This window comes from Molossus molossus, unplaced genomic scaffold (assembly GCF_014108415.1).
Source record: "Molossus molossus isolate mMolMol1 unplaced genomic scaffold, mMolMol1.p scaffold_m16_p_9, whole genome shotgun sequence".
Classification (NCBI taxonomy): domain Eukaryota; kingdom Metazoa; phylum Chordata; class Mammalia; order Chiroptera; family Molossidae; genus Molossus; species Molossus molossus.
The window spans coordinates 11428681-11446447 of NW_023425403.1; the positions used below are offsets into that span (position 1 = coordinate 11428681).

Below are 17767 nucleotides of genomic sequence, written 5' to 3' on the forward strand. Positions count from 1 at the left end.
GCATAGGCTACAAAGTGATCTGCAGACGGCTGTTCTTGTGCTGGGCTTGGAGGTGCCCAGGAAAAGCCAAGTGTGAACCAAGGCTGGCTGCTTCTAGTGCCAGGTCTGGGGCCACTTAACAAGAAGTATGGGGCTCACTGAGACCAGATGATGCTTGTTTGAGATAATTTAGGAAAATCTGAAGCAGGATCCAAGACAGGCCAATCCTATGGTCAGCCACGGGGAACAGCTTGGGTGGGCCTGAAAGTTGGGTGGGGCGGGGCCTCAGGGAGTCACCAGGGCGGGGCCACCAGTGTGAGCCAGGTTGCTGGAGTCCCAGGTATGGTGGCTGTCTGCCCCCAGGGAAGGGCTCACCAAAGGAACAACGGCCTCTGCCAGCACCTCTGTCCCGGAGAAACCCTCCTCTCCAGCCCTCGTCCCAATGTCAAACAACTCAGTTCTTTCTCCATATATCTCCGGCACACTGGAGCCTGGAGGGAGTGAGTCTGAGTGAGTCTGTGCACGGGCCCTTTGAGGAGCTGCCTGGGACTCCTGTAGCCCCAGCCTCCCTCAGCCTCAGTTCCCACTGGTTTTCCAGCCAGAATCATGGGGATTCTCTTCCTGGCACTGGGACCCTGAGCTGAGTGCCTGGTGTGGGACGGGGACCCCTCATTCCTCAGGGAGGACCTTCCCAGCTGAGATTACCCTCCTGATTTTTATCCACCACACGTGGTTGTGGGACCAACCCATCCCCTCCGCCCTCCTACATCTATCTCAGTGTGGCTGCTGCTTTAATTCCGTAGTTGTAGGACTTCCATTCAGCTCGATGTCAGGCGGTTCTGAATGATGGTGGTTCTGCAGTTCAGTTGTCATTTTGATGTGGTTGTGGAGGAGGCGAGACCGGTTACCTGGCTGGCCTGCTGACCTGAAGCCTCTGCATGGCGGCTCCTAAAGGCGGGTGTTGCAGCCGCCGCCTGGAGGGCTGGAGACTGTCAGCAATCGGAGTCACCGCTTCAGACTGTGGCGTTGTCTCTTGAAGGCCGCCTCTAAGTCTCTGCTGAAGGAAAACTCGCCTTTGGTTTCCAAGAACATGCTGCCTTTGCACCGTTTTGTAAAAGCTGGTGCGCCCCCTTCATCCTCAGGGTCTCCAGCTCACCGGTGAGCAGGTCTGCACAGTTCCACTGCTCACGCGCGCCCTGGGACTTCGCGTCTGGTGTGACGACTGATGTTCCTTGTCCCCGGGGAGGTAAGCCCTGTCACTTCTATTCCACGTGGTGAATCCATAGGAACCGAGCACAGGCTTGTGGCTGCAGCGTGGCTGTGGTTCTTCTATTATTTCCTTACGGACGCCTGTCCAGAGAAAGTCCTCAAACCCTCACCTGTTGCCTGGTCCATCCTCCCGTGCCTTTGTTCCTTTCTGACCCCTTCCTGTGTGTCCCGGGGTATGATGCTATCTGCTCTCAAGATGTAAGCATGAGATTGTTCCTTCAGCGCTGAGAAGGGAACGTCTCTGCTTTCTCCGCAGACCAGGGCTAAGGTGATCAGCGGACTGTTAGGGTGGCTACGCAGACCGCGGATGTGGGCGAGTTGTGCACTGGACCGTGTTCCCTCACACTGACCCTCACACTGACAACTCACACTCTCCACTGAACGGAGTGGTCATATTTCTTACCTAGGGGACATTTTTGTTGTTGTTCTTGAAATCCCAGTCTTTCCTGGTTGGTGCTATTGATAGTTTTCTCCTCCCAGTTGAGCAGAAAGCCGCAGCCACCTGAGCAGCCGCTACTGACTGGTATCAGAAGTGCAGTTGCCTTGGCGTTGCACAGAGCACAGGGACGTACGCAGGACCAAAGACATTACGGACTCAGCGAAAGCTCGATGTCACCTCCCGCCTCGCAAGGGAGCAAACACAAGCGCATTTAAAGTGGCCACATGGGCCTGAAAGGAAATGTACACCTACCCACAAACCATCCGTCATCACATTTTTCCATCACATCGATGATGTCACCTTCTCTGAGCTCCAGCTCATCTTCATTCCTAGGGGTATAGTTATACAGAGCCTGAAATCTTAAACAGGACAAATGGGTGTGTTTTTTAAAAATATTTACACCTTTGCAAAACTATAAAAGATATACACTATTAATTTTACTTTTAACATTTCTATCCTTATTATCACATTATGGTTAGGTAGCATACGTCTTTGGTAAACATGTAAAGGAAAATATTTGGACTCTCGTGGGAATTAAATCATTCTATTAGCATTTCAGAACTCGCATTGAGGCACATTCGTGGAAGATTATAACACCCATGAGTTGGACTAAAACATTTTAACATTTACAGGTCAGACCCACATTTCACTGGCCAGCCATCGCTCTCTAGCCTTCAGACGTCAAATAATGGTACAGAATATAAAAGAAGTGCCGAGTACATTATTCAACCGTATAAAAACAAGGAATGACAGTTTAAGCTATCATCAGAAAGAATGAATTGTGGTTTGCAAGCTGAATTTTCAAATGATTCTTAATAGAGTTGTACCAAATGCCTCAGACACATGTCTTCCAAATCACTGCGGGGGGATTACTATAAAAGAGAGCATGATTATTATTTTTCACCAGGAAGAATTCTTTAAAGCAGTTTGGTTTCATAGTTTGAGTCAGTGTGTTCTTGGATTTAGAATTTGAAAACCTGCTGTTATCCACTTAGGAGGTGAAGTGGATGTGGTCTACGCTCCGTCACTGTGGAGCTCACCTCAAAGAGCAGGTACATTATGGGCATAAGTTCCTTCCTACGAGGTCCTGGAGAAATTATTTTTGATGTAAAAACTCTCTCTTGAAATAACTTTACATAAGAAAAAATTGCTGATAAAATGCTAACACTTTCCTTTTTCTGTCTGAATTCTTTAGAGGCATATATTATGGTGACATTGATCAGTAACGAATTCAGACATTGAATTTCTGGTGATAAAACAACTTGTATTTTAATGCATATTCACATGGACTGCATTTTAAAAAGCAAAGACAAATTCTAGCATCTGAGGAGGTCAGGAAGCACTGGCTATGCTGTTAAGATGAAAACGTTACATGCTTCTAGAATATTATCAGCATTGGGAGGGGGGTTTCAAAAAAAATCAATGAATTTGTTTCTGCATTTTTGTAACAGTCATGTAATTCTGCCAACGTGAGAAAATAAGAACCCCATTTCAGGGCATTTTGGATTTTTAAAAAGCCAACTTTAAGTTTGTGTCTAATTTCATCATTCAGTCATAATGTCATATATTGGTGGAACAAAACCACTCTATCACGTGGGCTCAAACGTCATCATAAATCAGGGAGATGTTCCATTGGCTTTCCTGTCTGTCTGTGAACTTGTTCAGATCGGGGGGACCTGGATACAGTTGGCTTTAGTGGGGGTGTCTGGGAAAGAGTAGGTAAGACGTGGAGCCTAATACCTCCTAGAAATATATCTTCCCTGGCTCTGGCCAGTCTGACATTTCAACCCTGGAGATTTCTGCCCCTGTTAATACTTCGTCCTCTTAGTACAACTGTTCAGCCGCTTGTACTCTTTGAGATTGGGCTTCTGAGGTCTTTTGGTGAGAGAGGATTCCGATTATGGGGAAGGGCAGAGCAAGGTGGCCAGAGTCTCAGAACAGTGGCAAAAAAGCCAGAGAGGCGTCGAAGACCAGCATTACTTAGGTGGAGGTTTGCCATGTGGCCAGCTCTGGTCAGAGGAGTTACTTAGTTGTTTGCTTTGAGGGTTTGACTTTGAGGCCCCTCAGGTCAAGGGGTGATATGTTTTGTATATCCATGGGGCAAGTTGACTGCAACATAGTTCTTTTTCCAATTTTGCACCTGAGGGAGACGGTCCTTCCTTCCCCAGCTGCTAATTCAGGGCATATACATCGAGTCCCCTTGGGAAACACTGACTGTCCCACTGAGCGGTTCAGGCTCCATTTTCACCCCGGCACATCTCCAAGCACTTACGAGACAGGCCTATTTAAGGCCACAAATCCCAGCTGCTTGAGGAACCTCAAGGTCCCAAGAGCTAAAAAAAAAAACCCAAAATTGGCATGAACTTCGACTTCACTTTGGTGTGACGAAAGCCAGGGTGCCTGTCAAAATTTACTTACCATTCTGGTTTAGTTAGACCACAGAAAAAGGGCAGGGGTGGGGGAGTTTCAGGGAAGCCTCATGTGGCTTTAAAATCAGTGTTGCACTGTGGGAAATGCAGCCGAATGACAATAAAAACGCTGTTTTGAAAGACGTGTTGGTGAGGGGAATGATGGTGGTGGGGTCAGGATGACTCAAAACGACCTTTGTTTTAAAACAGGAAAAGCTGGGCCACACTTCAATTCTCTGACTTCAACGTTTTCTCTGTTTCACCATAATTCTGAAGTGTAGTGACATAAAGTATTATCTCCGTGTTCATCCAAAACCTATGTTTTAAGTGAACACTTTTAAACGATACCCCATTATCCTACTAATTGGGGTTGTAGTCCAATAGAGAATGTTTTATTATGCTTATTAATGAAATAGAATGTTTATTAATTGTGTTTTATAATGTCCGAAGCAGGACTTGGGAAAAATGCCTTCTCCCACCTGTGAGCTTGCTGGTTTCATAAACACTCAAATGACCACAACTGGACATATTGACTCATTTTACATAAAACAGTGCAACATAATATTACTTCATAAAACCCTTAAAAACCACTACTATAATCTGTTGGTAACACAATAAACCTAAACAGCCCTGGAATGTGTTTTTGTGTGATGTGATCCTATCGTCGTTTGCGTCAATAAGAAGACAACCTGAAACTTTAGAATTACAGGCCATACTTCAAATTTTTTCCAATTAAACAAAAATTGGAATGTTCGTTCCCTAGTCTTTTTCTTAACAAGACCTTCTGGTTGTACTCGGTGGGAGCCAGTCTCGGCTGGAAGGTGGTTTCTGAAGAGCATGCCGAGTTTCAGGTCTGTGCGGGTGAGGGGCCGCGTGGCGATGGGGCACCAGGCCGCACACCAGGCCCTGCGGCCTTGCTCGCGCAGTGGGCTGCAGGTCACGGGTGTGCTCAGATGTGCCCACATCTCACCCTCCAGGATCGGCTCCTGACTCACAGCATAGGCAGGAGCCGATAGGAGGTAGATCACCCCTGAGCCTCTCTCATGGGCGAACATGGAGCTGAAGAACACACCACACAGGAGTCTTAAAGACAATGCCTGACATCTTCAGGTTGATTTGACGCACGTCGGCAAGGAGAGGGAATTTGAAAGTGTGGACAGGCATTAACTGCACGGCAGTGCATTTTCGGTACTGCCATTTCCAAAGACCCTTCTCGGGATGTAACTCTGAAATTATGTCACTAATTCATCACTTTAGGTCTACTGTTCCAGTTTCCTGCTCCCTAACTATGTGCAAACACAATGTTAGGACATTTTCTGTGTCTTTAGAGCTGGACCCTAGAATCTCCACGGTGAGTGAACAGATTGGGAGACAGCGTCACCGATCGTAGGCACTGCTGTAGCTTTGGAAGGCTTCTCTAGTGCGTAAATCGGTCTTGTCTGAGACCACAGGTTTCTTTGTACAATTAGCTGCTCCCTGCTATGAAAGGTGAAGAGTATTGTGACCCCTGTTGCTCCAGGAGATCTCAGGTTAGTGACCTTGACCTCGTCCACTTGCCTACCTGTACCATCCTCTATTTGGGTACATCAGCCATCCATTTTGCGAGTCAAGGTTAGTTTTGAATTTAGAAGATAAGAAGAATACTTACGGTTCCCCCCCACCTTGAATGTTTTCATGAGTAAACACAGGACGCTGTGGCTGAAATGAAATGATTTTCAATGTAATCAATGTTTAAACTGGTACTAAGTAAAAGATAATTTGGATAATGGCATGGTACTTTTTTCGACATTTAATATTTCCTGTTGTAAAAAACCAAGAGGAAGAAACAAAAAAACAAATAAAGGGTTCTTGCAGGATTAATAATTAAAATATTTTTGAAGGGTGCTTCAAATTAATTCAAAATAACCAAGGTGCAAATGTTTAGAACATAGCTACAATCTAGTCTGCTCAAGTTTTAAGAAAAAGTCAGGGTTCAGTCCCATTGATTTTTCAAAGGCCAGGAATATGCCAAGAACATAGACACCAAACTACTAGAACGGGAAGTCTGGACGCCTTCATACAGCCTTATTCTTCAGTGTTTTCTCAAGCAAGCCAGAAAGAAACTACATTTAGTCCAACAGCAAAGTATCCACATTCATTCGGATGTAGTTTTGCTACACGGACAACATTTCACATACAGTGCAGATGAAAATATCGATAGGCAGACAGCCCATGCGACATCTGAATGAACACTCTCTGTTCTCATGCATTTTTAAAAAGAGAAAACAGAGAACTTTAAATAGAATGCAACAAACAATACCCAGATAACATGTAACATTTTACCTTAGAAGAGAAACATTGGTAGAAATTTCCCGTGCACTGAACTCTCAAGAGAGTTTCCTTTCTTTTTAAACTAAGCATCAAGACCAGTATCTGTAATAGATACTTATAATATTGGAAATGACAAGCCTTAGCATCTCACATATCCACATCAACATTGCAATGAATGAAAGTTAACACGTCTGTTGAATGTAAACTCAAAGTTGTTTATACCCAAATGTTACCTTTTAGGGGGGAAATGTTATAATTTTCACAACATGTTTCCACGGCATTCTTTTCTAAAGGATGGCTACATGGTGAAATGAGGTAAATCAGAGTTTGCATGGCAGTCATCAAAGTGACTGATGACTACTGAATTAGACGGATCCATGTCCTTAGACAGCAGGGCCAAGGCCAATGCCTGGATCCTAGAGTTATGGGTCGGGTACTGATAGGCTGGGTAATTTTCCCCACAAATTGTCCATAGAAACCCCATTGATTCAAGGCTAGATGAGGAACTCTGGGGTTCCTTTCTGTCTGAGTCGTTACCCGCTCCCTTTCTGAAGTCCTGTTCCATTCTCTTTTCTTCTAAGCTATCTATCTAGCTTAAGAAGACTAAGTACTTACATCACTAAAACTTTAAACTTTGACTTTGTTAATTGGAAGTATTTGTTAACAGTAGTCTTAGAAATTTCACTCAACAGCCTGTGCATGGAGTCCGTCAGCTTAAGGCTATAGAATGGATAAAAATGTTTGGACACATGTTTGACTTAAGAGAGTACAATTTACTCCTATAAATCAATATAACATTGTTAACAATGCATCTATTATTAAAATGATAAAATATACTATTTAAAAAATGAAGACAGCCATTTTTTCAGCCATTTTAAGATCACTTAACATGTTTTTAAATTTAAATAGATGAAAAGAGGCAAATATAAGTCATGTATAAGCCTATATGCTAGTACATTTCTTCCATTTCTTGTCCAATCATATGTACATAATTTTTAATGCTGAAGTAAGATATGTTCATGGCTATTAATATTCTGTAAAAGTTTTCCAGTCTTTTTCATTTTAAATCAGTGCAAAGTAATACTCCCTCACATATGTGTATATAGATATGCTTTAGTTCTCTTAACCACTTTACTTTCTGTTTGGAAGTTAAGATTGTTCTAGCCTTTTTTCATTATCTTAAATAACAATTCTATGAACATTTTATACAAAGAGCGATTTTCTTATTTTGAACCATTCACGAGAACACATTTCCAGGAGTAAAATTTCTGGCCAAAGATTATACATGCAAGCCACATGCTTTCGAACCTGCTCATGTTAGTCACTCAAACGCGCTGTATATAAAAATGTAGCTATGACAAAATCTAAGCCACCATATTTCAAATCACATATCAGGGTTGGTGCTGTTTGTTCCGCCACAGAAATAGTCACAGCACCATTTCCAGTGCGTCACGAAGTTACAAAAAATAAGTATTATTTGTTCTTGCCTGAAGGGAACGTTTTGTAAAATATATTTCATTGTGCTCTAAGAATGGGGCGCCTATTTACAAATATTTAGATCATTCTAATACTTTTAAGTTGAGTATTAGACGTTTACATGGGGCAGCCAGGGCTTGGTAAAAGCAGTTTTATTGCTTCCTTGTGCTAACATGTGAATACAACTTTAAAAATCAGATTGCTTGTTAATATAAAACAATCTGTTTTTAAAATCAATACAGCACCATTTTGTTATTGTTATTATAATTTTACTAGTTTGATTCAATTCAGTTGATCTCATAAATCACTTAAATGAATCATCCCTTTGACAATAACAAAAATAGGGCTGTTGCCAGAGGTAGATGGCTCTCTAATTCCATAGGCCCCTTCGTGGCAAGAACGGGTGTCCCTGGATTTGCCTGCCAGTAATGTCTGTCTTCCACCCACCTTCCCCACTCTCTTTCTTCGTCTCCTTTGAAAGGATCCTCCCTTACGTCTTCTTTTCCGAATCCCCAGTTTTCTGCATTGTTCACATTCTCAGGCCAGGATTTAGCACAGCTTTTACTAGCCTGGAAGTCGGGCATCTACTATAATGGCGAGTGTTAGAACTTCCCTAAGCTTACCTTTAACAGAAATCATTTCCATGTGAATGTGTATTCTGGGAGCCAGTTTTGAGGAAAGATGACCATTAAAGTATTTGAATTTACTTATTTGAAAGTATTTGGTCACTAGAGGAATAAGGAGCATTAATAGATACATTTGTGTCTTTCTGGTGATGGCTTTGACTATCGAACCTTGGATATGCACCTTAGGTTTCTGATCTCTGAAATCAAGGAGTTGGATGAGATGATGACTAAGAGCTTGTTTGTGCCCCTCATAAAGGAATCCACATTTCCACAGTCACATGTCCTGTCTTATGACAGGTGCCATCATCAGCCTTGTCAGAGAGCTGTGACAATGGATATTTATTGGGTAATTCTCAAGTGTCTCAGTCATGTAAAAACAGTAACAGTAATAGTTCAACTTCATTTTGCAGATCAGGAAACCAAATCCCAAAAGTGATTTCCTTTTTTTTTTTTTTCAGTCCTCACCCGAGGATATTTTTCCATTGATTTCCAGATAGAATGGAAAAAAGGGAGGGAGGGAGAGAGAGAGAGAAACATCGATGCGGGAGAGATACATAGATTGGTTGCCTTCTGCACAACCCCAAACAGGGCCTGGGGTTAAACCTGAAACCCAGGTACATGCCCTTGACCTAGAGTCAAACCTGCCACCCCTCGGTCCACAGGCCAATGCTCTAACTGCTGAGAGAAACTGGCCAGGGCCAAAGGTGATTTCTTAATATCCCAATTAAGTACAAAGAAGGAATAGAATTATAAATTTGGCTCTCCGTCTTTTTATTGCATAAAAGACTACTACGATGGAATAGATGACCTAACTTGGTTAAAATCAGCATCTTTGTTTTTTCCTTTAGGCAGCTTTTTATGTTCTGTGCGGCTTACTCACAGCGAATTGTCTTAGGGAACTAGCTTTGGCCTTTCTTCCTCTTGGTGTTACAACCCCAGCACCAACCTCGAGGAAGAGATGGGACTGCAGCTGCACTCTACTGCCACCTCCTGGTGGGTAGTGGCTGCGACATGCTAAGAGTTGTTCATGCCTTTGGTCGGCTCACACCAAGTTCCTTCAGCCCGGATTCATTTTGGAAGAATATTTTAAAGACCACAGAATGATGTGGAATCGACATCCATCTGTTTTTATGACTATGTTTTTCCCTGCCCACGTTTTAAATTCTTGGGAAAGGATCACACTTTGGCCACCAGAATTTTTGGTCTATGATCATTTCTGTGTTAACTCTGCTCAGGCATTTCTGTAACTCATAACTTCTTAGCAGTTTTGTGATAGATACAGAACAATATACACTGGTGACATCCAGAAAGGCTCACATGGCTGTGAGTTTATGAATGTGGTTTTCAGGTGAACAGCTTACAGACACCGTGCTGGGAATTCTGGGTGAGGATTGCGTCACGCTTGGTTCTCTGGGCGAGTCTTAAGAGTACAATATAAATCAGAAAATCCGGTGGAGCATCACGCTGTTTTCATGGAAGTCTAAATATTTAACTTTTTGCTTGGCAACGTAACAATTATTTTTTTCTCTTTTAGTGTAGCTATTTTTAATGTCAAATGTCAAAAATGGATACAATTGAAATGGATTTTAAGCACATGCTAATTTTCTTTTCTCTTTTTTAATCCTCACTGAGGGATATTTTTCCATTTATCTTGAGATAGAGTGAGAGGGAGGGTAGGAGGAAGAGAGAGAAAGAGAGAAAGACACATCGATTGGTTGCCACGTGCAGGACCCCTGTTGGGGCCTGGGGATGAACTGCAACCGAGGTATGTGCCCTTGGCTGGAATGGAACCGGGGACTCTCTGGTCTACTGGCCGGCGCTCTAACCACTGAGCAAACTGGCCAGGGTGGCACATGCTAATTTTCAAAGCGAGAAACAAATCACAAACCATTGATCCTAAGGGAAACTGGTTTGAAATATCCTAAAATCTTTGATATTAGTAAAATATATACTTTCCTGGCTCAAAAGGTGCGATACAGTCTGTCTGAAACCCATCTATCTAGATGTGTTGCTGCAGAGGCGTCTCCGGTGCTAGGTAATTCTTAAGTAGGGTTGACTATTTTTTAAATACTAATGTGGAAACATCTTTGAAAGAGTTATAAGCACTTCTAGAATTCTTAAGTGAATCCCCCCCACACCCAAATATGTTAGTTGTATTTGCCAACCAGAATTAGATGAAATTCTCCTTTTAACAGCACCATCTTTATACTTATAGGCTTAAATCAAACTTTGCATAAATCTAAAGAATATAGAATATTTATGTTCCACACCAACACATATAACATACAAATATATAATGTAACAATCTGGCAACAAAAAAAACCTTATGATGACCCAAAGCATACCATGTCACTGACCCGTGGGAAATTTGTGGATTGCCATATTAATTACGGGAAAAGTTTTTTTTTCTTTTTTTTCTTTGTTGTTGTTTTGGCTCTGAAAAGCCCTTCTGTGGAGTCTAAGAACCTCTTCAAATCAACATTCCTCGTTCTCTATGGCAACACAAATCTGTGCTCCAGAAACAACTAATTATGCAAAGCGAAAAGCACAACACTGGCATAAACAGAGAAGTCTCCACATTTTTAAGAAGCAGAAAGGAAATTTTCTTTGCAATGAAGCCTTTCAACACTCGCAGACCTGCAGTCATGTGACAGACCATGTAAGGTTAACCAGGTCCATGAGGCTAGAAACGGTGAGAGGGCCGGTGTGTGCGGAGATGACAGCCCCCCCAACCCCGGCTGCCTTCCGCAGAGCTGAGGGTACCATTCAGAATGCATTCACTGTAAAGTGCTGTCCACGGTACGGAACTCAGTAGTTCAAGGGAAACATAGTTCAACCTGCAAGTTCAATCAAGGTTGTCAAGAGACTGGGAGAACCTAGACACCAGAGCAGCATTGGCTTCAAAGGGATCACGGGTGGATGAAGCCCAAGTCACCAGAGTAACAAGAGATTTTGCAACAGGGATCAGGGATTCAAAAACATCCACATAAGCTGAACGACCTGGAAGCAAACAAGACTGGAAGCAAGCGAGTTCAGGACAGGGTGGGGTGAAGGTAGGTGTACAGTTCTGAGTAAGTGAAACACAGAGTTTATTCTTGTGTCATTATTGGTTAATTCTCGTACAAACACCTGTACACCTACTGTTGCCCCGCCCTGTATGTGACTGGCCGCAGCTTCACCCTTTGCTGTGAAGACAGTGCCTGTGATTTACAGAGAACATTTACACAGACGCATGAGACGAGGTCGAAGACAGGTACTGCCCCTCACTTGTCTGGTGGAGAATCTGGTCATGTGTTTCTGAACTGGGGGAGCTTACACACAAGCACATTCTGCAAACACTTAGGATAGGAGTTGCGTGTTGATCTGATGTGGCAGATCATCATCAGTTGGTCACTTCATCTCCAGGTTCCCTCTACCCTCCTTAACTGGCAACGGACAGCACGGACCAGGGAGGAAGAGCCAGCCCAGCGAGGGTGTGCGTGTGCGGCCGGGTGGCTGGCTCACGGCGGCGCTGGGTCCCTACCCTGTGGGCACCGCTGAGCCCTCTGACAGGCGAGCTGCAGGATCTCCTAGACATCACTGGGCTGCGCGGAGGCTTGCCCAAGACAAATATCTCGCTTTTTCCACCAGCCTGGAAAAGCCACAAGAAGGGAGTTAGTTCTGGCTTCCTACCGCCCCCAGGAAGAGCCGCCTGCGCTGTTCTCCATGCACACACAGCATGCCGCCTCCTGGCCGGTCACACCGCAGGCTCGGGTCTGCGCTCTCGGCTCACAGGCAGGCAGAGGAGGACCCACAGGGAAGCTGGCACAGCCGCGATGTCTGAACGCAGGGGACGTGGGGAAGAGCACATACAAGAACACGTATGCCTGTCACAGAAAGCTTAGCAATCGGCTTCAAGACACCCTCAGGTCTGACCTGTTTTCTCTGGGCTTATTTGAATAGATACAAAGTAAGCTAGAGGGAAATTCTGCTTGCTGTCCATCGAAGTGCATCGCAAGTGCCAATCATTTGCTGGGGAGGCGGGGTGGGGGGTTGCTTACATTTAAGCCTAAGAGAACCACACTTCTACTTCATTTTAAACTCTTAATTATTTCACGTTTTCCCGGCACTGCAGCTACCCTACTCTTGACTAATGCAGGGGAGGTTGTCGATAACACCAGGGCTCACAGAGAAAAATACCATTTAGCTGTCGGAATGATGGGGATAAACAGCTGGTGAGATCATTTGAACATATCTGGAGAATTAGCGCTTAATTTTGTGTTGGAACCTGTGCTTAAGGGGTTCACCTGATGGGATGGCTCTAGGGCGAGGAGACTTCCTTATGGGGACCACGATAACTGAGTTTCTTTGAAGAAACCAAGAAAGAGCCTTCCTGTCCCTTCATTAGGAGCGTCCGAGTCCGCATGCTGTCTCTTTTAGCCATGTTCTCGTCGATGGAATTGGGAGCTCAGCGTATAGAAAAGCTGAGGATTCTACGTTTTATTATGAAAATCCATTATTTAAAGAAAAGATACCCACAAGACTAGAGAAAATATTGGATTCTGATTTATACATCAGACCTATTTATATGTACATTTCAGTCTTCTGTCACTTGGAAAATGGTGGTGAATTTTACTTTATGGAAATCTTGGGTCTCATATAACAAACTTACATTGTCTCAGAAAATACTTTGAATACTTAAAAATACTTTGTGAGTAGAAAAGTAATCTATAAGGGTTCAAAAAACTTGGTGGGGGATTAAAAATTAAATTTGCTCTAAAATAGAGAGAAAAAACGTGTTTTTGGAGGTAGTCATTTGATGTAGCTGTTAAGATCCTCTTTTAAAACATCTTTATTGTGAATACCTCCATTCTCTCCAAATATTCTGCCAGCAACTGAAACCTAAAGTATGTGTGAACCGAGCCCGATTCTTGCAGGAGAATGGACCTGTTTAAATCCTGGTTTTGTCCTCCATACAATGAACAGTCTCCTGTCTCTCTGAATCACAGAACACCGACTCTAAGGTTACTTCCCCTTTACCACTGAGCCTAAAGGCTGGAGAACAAGTAGAGAAAGGCAAGGCATAAATACTTTGTCCTTAAAAAGAAAACCACAGAAAGAGAGGGGCGGGGAAGGCAAATTCTTAGCCTTAGACATTATCTAAGTACTATTATTATCTTACAATTTTTCTAATTATTTCCTGCTAGCTAAGATGAAACCTCAAAGGGCGAAGAGCAATTAGCCTTCAAGTATTCCATGTTTCCTTTCATGGCTAAGACGAATTCCCATGGACTATTCTGATGGGTGGATTTGCGGGTCGGGTTTGGTAGAGGGCCTAAATGGCACTTGCAGGTGCAGGTTCTTCCTGGAACAGCCTTGCTTTGTCACGTCTCTGCAGTGGCCCTCATGTCCGCGTCTAAAGTTTGAATGTGAAGGTGAGTTGTTATTTGAAGTCTATCACCTTTGGTCTAAAGGGAAAGAATTTGGATCATTCTGATTGTAAAAGCAAAACTTTTGCATGATGGAATGCTTTCATGCATTCTTAATGATTGCCATTCAATCTGTTTCCAAGGCTAGTCATTCATTTATTTAAAATCTTTTAAAAGAATACCCTTCGGGGGAGTTAAATACTGGAAGAGCTGCCCGCCTGCAAGTCTCGGAGACAGATGTTCTGTTAACTCCTACAAAAGCTGTTGCGTTCCCACATCCTTACAAATTCACTTCAGTTTTGTGGGAGAACAAGGCTCAAGACAGCATCCTGCCAAGGAGCGTCCTGCCTCCGGCTCTGCTGACCCAGCGGATGGGTGGGAAGCACCGGAGGCATTGAGCCCGCTAAGGAGTGACAGAGAGTGACAGGTACAAAGCTGGTGCCTTTGAATGGGATGCTCTCCTGCTGCTCCTCCACTTCAAAGACAGTTTAGTGATCGCCTTTTATTCTTACATACGTTTTAGTTGGTTTTTCCCCTCGCTATGGGTATAGCCGCTGTGCAAATATATCTTTTAACTGTTTGGATAGAGGCCATGCTGATGATGTTAAGAGTTAGCAATCAGTCTTTGCATGACTTTTTAGATCTTGTAAGATGGCACAAATCTAAATACAAACGTCTGATTAAGTCCATTTCAAGACATGCATGAATCCACACGCAAGATGCAGTTACCTTTGACTTTGGTGAACTTATTTCCTGTTGATAAGAGTATTTGGGGAGGAGAGGAGGTGAGTAGGACTGGGCAGGCTGAGACAGTGTGGAGACCAGCTCAGGGGCAGAGGCCAAAGGAGGATGAAAGGGAGGGAAGGCAAGCAGACAGCTGGGAAAAGGTGCCGAGGGTCCGTCTCCCGGAGAAAATAAAGCTGGCTTCAATATTGAGGAGAGACAAGATGAGATTATGCTTTTGTCCAGAATGAGGTCACGTGGTCAGTCTTATGATAATATCCCCCGCTCTTAAATAATTTTTAAGTTAACTAGTACTGGCAATTGACATTTATGACAAATTCTTGCTTTAAAAACATTCACTTTTTCCTTTTGAATTTTATTCAACATTTCCACTGGGTATGATCGGTTCAATTTGTCTGATGTGGGAGGGAAGAACCCCCATCGTCTACAGGCAGGTAGGAGTTCCTGGGAACGAAGCCCAGTGTCTAATCATGCCTTAAAATTAAATGGAAGAGAAAATTAGTTATTTAAGTAATCAGTTTAGCATTGTGCTTGGGATGGACTGCAATGAATAATGTCTGTTATGAAGTAGTGTGTTTAGTTTACATAAATGCAGGTATGGCCGGGTTCATTGTTCAGGTGACATTTTCTCTCGTGGGTGAGGAACAGCCAAACTTCAGGGCGTTGTGACTGTCCAGGGTCCTCACGGACCATGATTGAAGCCCAAGAAGACCCCGTGTAGGCCAAGCACCTCAACATTTGTTATTGATAAGAGCTGAATAGCAAATTATGGGGTTTAAGAATGATTTTCATTTTCAGAAATCTTTCATTAGAGGACCCACGAGGGAAAGTGACTTGCATAGTTGCATATTATGAGTCATACATTCTTTTTATTTCATAATTTTGATATTTGCCAGTAATCATATTTGCTACGTAATTCACACGTTATATATTTGAGATATCAAGTTTTTGTTTTCTTAAAAGAGAACTTTACAAACTAAAGATTCAGGGTATTATCCCTATTTACTGATTAAAATTATTGCCCAAGTTTCTTTGTTTTTAAAAATAAAATGCAGGCCCTGGCTGGTTTGGCCCAGCAGTTAGAGCATCAGCCTGCGGTCCAGAGAGACCTGGGTTCGGTTCCCACTAAGGGCACGTACCTCGGTTGCAGTTTGTCCCCGGCCCTGGTTGGGTTGTGTGGGTGGCAGCCACTCGATGTGTCCCTTTCACATCGATGTTTCTCTCTCTCTCTCCCTCCCACTCTATCTGAACCAAAATGGAAAAATGTCCTCGGGTGAGGATAAAATAAATAAATAAATAAAAATAAATAAATAAAGGGCAGGACCCAATTCTTTAGTAGTCACCAAAAATTTGAAGAAAATGACCTCTTCAGAAAGCGTTGTTGACAGGGAACCAGAACCCTTCCTCCCTTCCTCCCTCCCTTCCTCCCTTCACCCTCCCTTCTTTCCTTCCTTCCTTCCTTCCTTCCTTCCTTCCTTCCTTCCTTCCTTCCTTCCTTCCTCTCTCTCTCTCTCTCTCTCTCTCTCTCTCTTTCTTTCTTTCACTGAAATTAAATCAAAGATGTGGTCTATGGGTTTCTCATCCTGGAATTGGACTAATCTTTTTTGTATCAATTTTCTTGTTTCTAAAGTGGAGATAATGTAACCCACTTTTTGAAAAACAGTTGTAAATAAATAATGGAATTATATTACACACTTATATCATCTTGTTAAAATGTGGTGTGTTTCTATACACTCCTCTACCCTAACTTACATAGTGCTTGTTTCTTATAAGGAACACGTCTAAAGCGTTGTTTATGAATACGATTAACTGTCCTAGCTAATGGTAGTAGGGCTGGTTAGTTCTTCAGGAATTAGGCAAAACTGAAGTACCTCATTGCGGGTCTGAGCTGCGCGGCTGTCTTCCTTGGGGCCCCTGGGGTGTGTGGGGCTGGCCACTGCACCTGGGGAGCGGTCAGGCTTCCTCCCCTCGTCCTCCTCTTCGATGTACAGGCGCGGCGTCACCTCTGGGCCGCCATGGCGACACCACAAGGCATCTGGGTCTTGAGATTCTAGCCCTATTCGGATGCCTGGCATCACCCCCGCACAGATTTCCTCATCTTCCTCTCCAATGACAGGGAGGGTTTGGGTCAAGGGACCCACATTAGTGTCTGTGGAAGCCACAAACTTATCCCCTAGGACTTCAGACACCTTCTCAGGGCCTGCAGAGCCTTTACTCATTTTTGTCAAATCTGCACACTTGATTTGAGTTGTCTTTCTGGGATCCTGGACCGGGGTTGCCTTGTAAGACTGGACTGCAGTGGAGGTCACACCTGAGCCAGGTAAAGGTGGCCGAGAGGAAGGTGATTTGGTGGGCACAGATGCTGGAGGCCATGGGAGGGGAACCGAGGGTTCCTCTTTAATTTCAAGGGTGATCTCCTCTAGGTGGTTTGGTTCTGCTTGGTCAGCCGATAAGGTTAAAGCTCCCAGCTCCTCTAATTCATCCAAGAACTGGTCCAGAAAAGGAGGCGGTGTTGGGGTTACAGGGTTTGCCGGCGGACACTTGGCGCTCAGAGACAGCCACCCCTGGAGAGGGCCAGGGCAAGCTTTGTACGTGAGAGGAGGGGGTGGTTCACTGGAAGCCAACTTAGAAATGGACAGGGATTATGAAGTAAAAGAAAGAAATAAACCAAGAAAATAATGATAAGGCATCAAAACACAGAGACAGAAATGCAGGAAAGGTAGTGAATACAAAAAATATTTTATGCTATGGTGTAGATTAGAAGATATTCTGCGGAACGTAACTCTACAAAACCATTAGCATGTTAGGTAGAATGTTATCTGGAAAATGAAAGTCTCCTAGTATTCAGAAGGGGTCTTCAGTGTCAAATGACGAAATAAAGCCGTAGAGAGAGGATAAGGCCAGACAGCGACCCTCTAGAGACGTCACTGAACAGACAGCCTCTTTCAGCTGGGTTCCCAGATAGTGACTTAGGTAGAAATGACTCAGAAGTAATAGTATGTAGAATGAAAGCCAATCATTAACCCGTTTCCAATCCCTGCATTCGTTTAGTCTTCTTCCTTTCTGTAGCAGCACCAAATCTTTTGAACTTCCACAATTTTATCACTC

General features: G+C 43.6%; 1 protein-coding gene across 4 annotated transcripts in view; it reads right to left on the reverse strand.

Annotated features, from left to right (window-relative positions):
• The window catches only part of SORBS2 (sorbin and SH3 domain containing 2), an 88463-nt gene that overhangs the window by 4550 nt on the left and 66146 nt on the right, over positions 1-17767 (reverse strand). For all 4 annotated transcript variants that reach the window (XM_036250165.1, XM_036250162.1, XM_036250164.1 and 1 more), the window contains 2 exons: positions 5744-5793; positions 1940-2046 (listed from right to left, as the gene is read on the reverse strand). In XM_036250165.1, coding sequence (XP_036106058.1) covers positions 1940-2046; positions 5744-5793 — 157 coding nt within the window. The remainder of the gene's footprint in view (positions 1-1939; positions 2047-5743; positions 5794-17767) is intronic.